We start from the raw sequence: 1,599 nt of genomic DNA, 5'->3' as shown, positions 1-1,599 counted from the left end.
AGACTTTTTATCTTATATGATACAAGTCTAATCCAGATATATACAATGTGTATATTACTGGAAAATTGACAGACCATGTTTATTTTTGTTATAAAAACTACTACGAGTTATGTTAATGCTTATCATATAAAAAAGATATTAATTATGAAGTAACTTTAATAGTAAATTATATTTCATAATTGTAGGACTTCTACTATCTATAAACATAAATGAAATTTATCACAAAGTTGAAATTCTAATAAAGAAATTTAAATCTAAACTTTTACTGTTATTACAGCATCAACATCATTACTACTAAAAGTCCGTTTCTTAAAACTTTTATATATCCAACTCTTCCTTTTATGAAAGTATCAAAAATATCCTTTCTGGTGTACATTTCCCAACAAACAACAAAAATGAAATGTTAGGTTTATAATGAAACCATAAAAAATATAATTAACTTATGTAACATAGAACTTGCCTGATTATTATTCAGGTCTTTCAATTAAGATTCATTTTATATCCCCCTTTCCAAAGAAATATATAATAATTAATAACAGATTATTCTGCTTAACCCTAATTCGACTCCAAAATATAAAACTAAGTAAAATTTATAAATATGGTACAATTGATAGTAAGCTATAGAGCAGTAATAGATTAATTACAGATACATATAGATAATAGCATTGTGTCGTTGAATCTTATGGCGATTTTTTTAAGTCCCCTGCTTACAGGTAGTATAATCAAGGATTTAGTTAAATGTCTGCTTTCATATTCAAATTGAGTATGTTTCATTCAGTCGAACAATTGCATACACCAACCACCACAGTGGACTAGCAGCCATCTTGACTAGCTTTTTTCAAATTTTTTCTTTTTCCTCCCACTTTATTCTCATTATGAGAGTTTTCAAAGTCAACAAGTTGCATTGTGCTCTTCCAAGTTTAAAGGTTATAAATCAATCCCCAGGATGTTCAGGACAACTACGATTTACTTGAAACCATCTATCAATGCAACTGAAAAATATAAATTATATTTTATTACCTTTGATTATCATTTATATTGACAAGGAACAACATAGCAAAAAAGTAACTTTATGTAATGTATCTAATTTAAATTTCTTAATCTTTTTATTTCAACAAAAAAACTTACTTTTTGTGGTATATACAGAGGCAAGGTAAACGAGCTATAACATCTCCAGGTTGTAATTCTTCAAGGCAAATAACACATTCGCCTTTTTCATCAGATAATACATCTTCTATAATGAAAATACAAAATCAAATATTAATTGTTGCTTATGTAAAAAATTATTAAACAAAAAGTTTTATCTCCTATGTTCCAGTTAAAATATAAGGCAACTTGAATGATTTCATTATTTAATTATTAATTAACTGATTTAAACTCTTAATAATGATTTAAAAATGTTAAATCTAACACAACCATGCTTTGTGGATTATTATTTTATAATTTTTAGGCATATTATATGTTTTTCTATCAAATATTTAAATATTTATTAGCTATTCTAAAATACCACTATCAATAACACAGCAATATCTGATATTACCTATACAGCTACTCGATATATGTAACTTATTAAAAAAACTTATACAATATCATTTTAAT

At 25.5% G+C, this 1,599-nt stretch overlaps 1 protein-coding gene across 1 annotated transcript in view; it reads right to left on the bottom strand.

Moving 5' to 3' along the window:
- Positions 1–610: 610 nt before the first annotated feature.
- The window catches only part of LOC108578157 (E3 ubiquitin-protein ligase ZNRF2), a 3,356-nt gene continuing 2,367 nt past the window's right edge, over positions 611–1,599 (bottom strand). The window contains exons 3-4 of the mRNA XM_017941439.1: positions 1,129–1,234; positions 611–992 (exon numbers count right to left, since the gene is read on the bottom strand). Of these exons, the coding sequence (XP_017796928.1) occupies positions 935–992; positions 1,129–1,234 (164 nt within the window). The 3' untranslated portion in view covers positions 611–934. The remainder of the gene's footprint in view (positions 993–1,128; positions 1,235–1,599) is intronic.

Source organism: Habropoda laboriosa, unplaced genomic scaffold, assembly GCF_001263275.1.
Source record: "Habropoda laboriosa isolate 0110345459 unplaced genomic scaffold, ASM126327v1 scaffold1329, whole genome shotgun sequence".
NCBI classification, from domain to species: domain Eukaryota; kingdom Metazoa; phylum Arthropoda; class Insecta; order Hymenoptera; family Apidae; genus Habropoda; species Habropoda laboriosa.
This window is presented reverse-complemented; position numbering and strand designations above follow the sequence as displayed.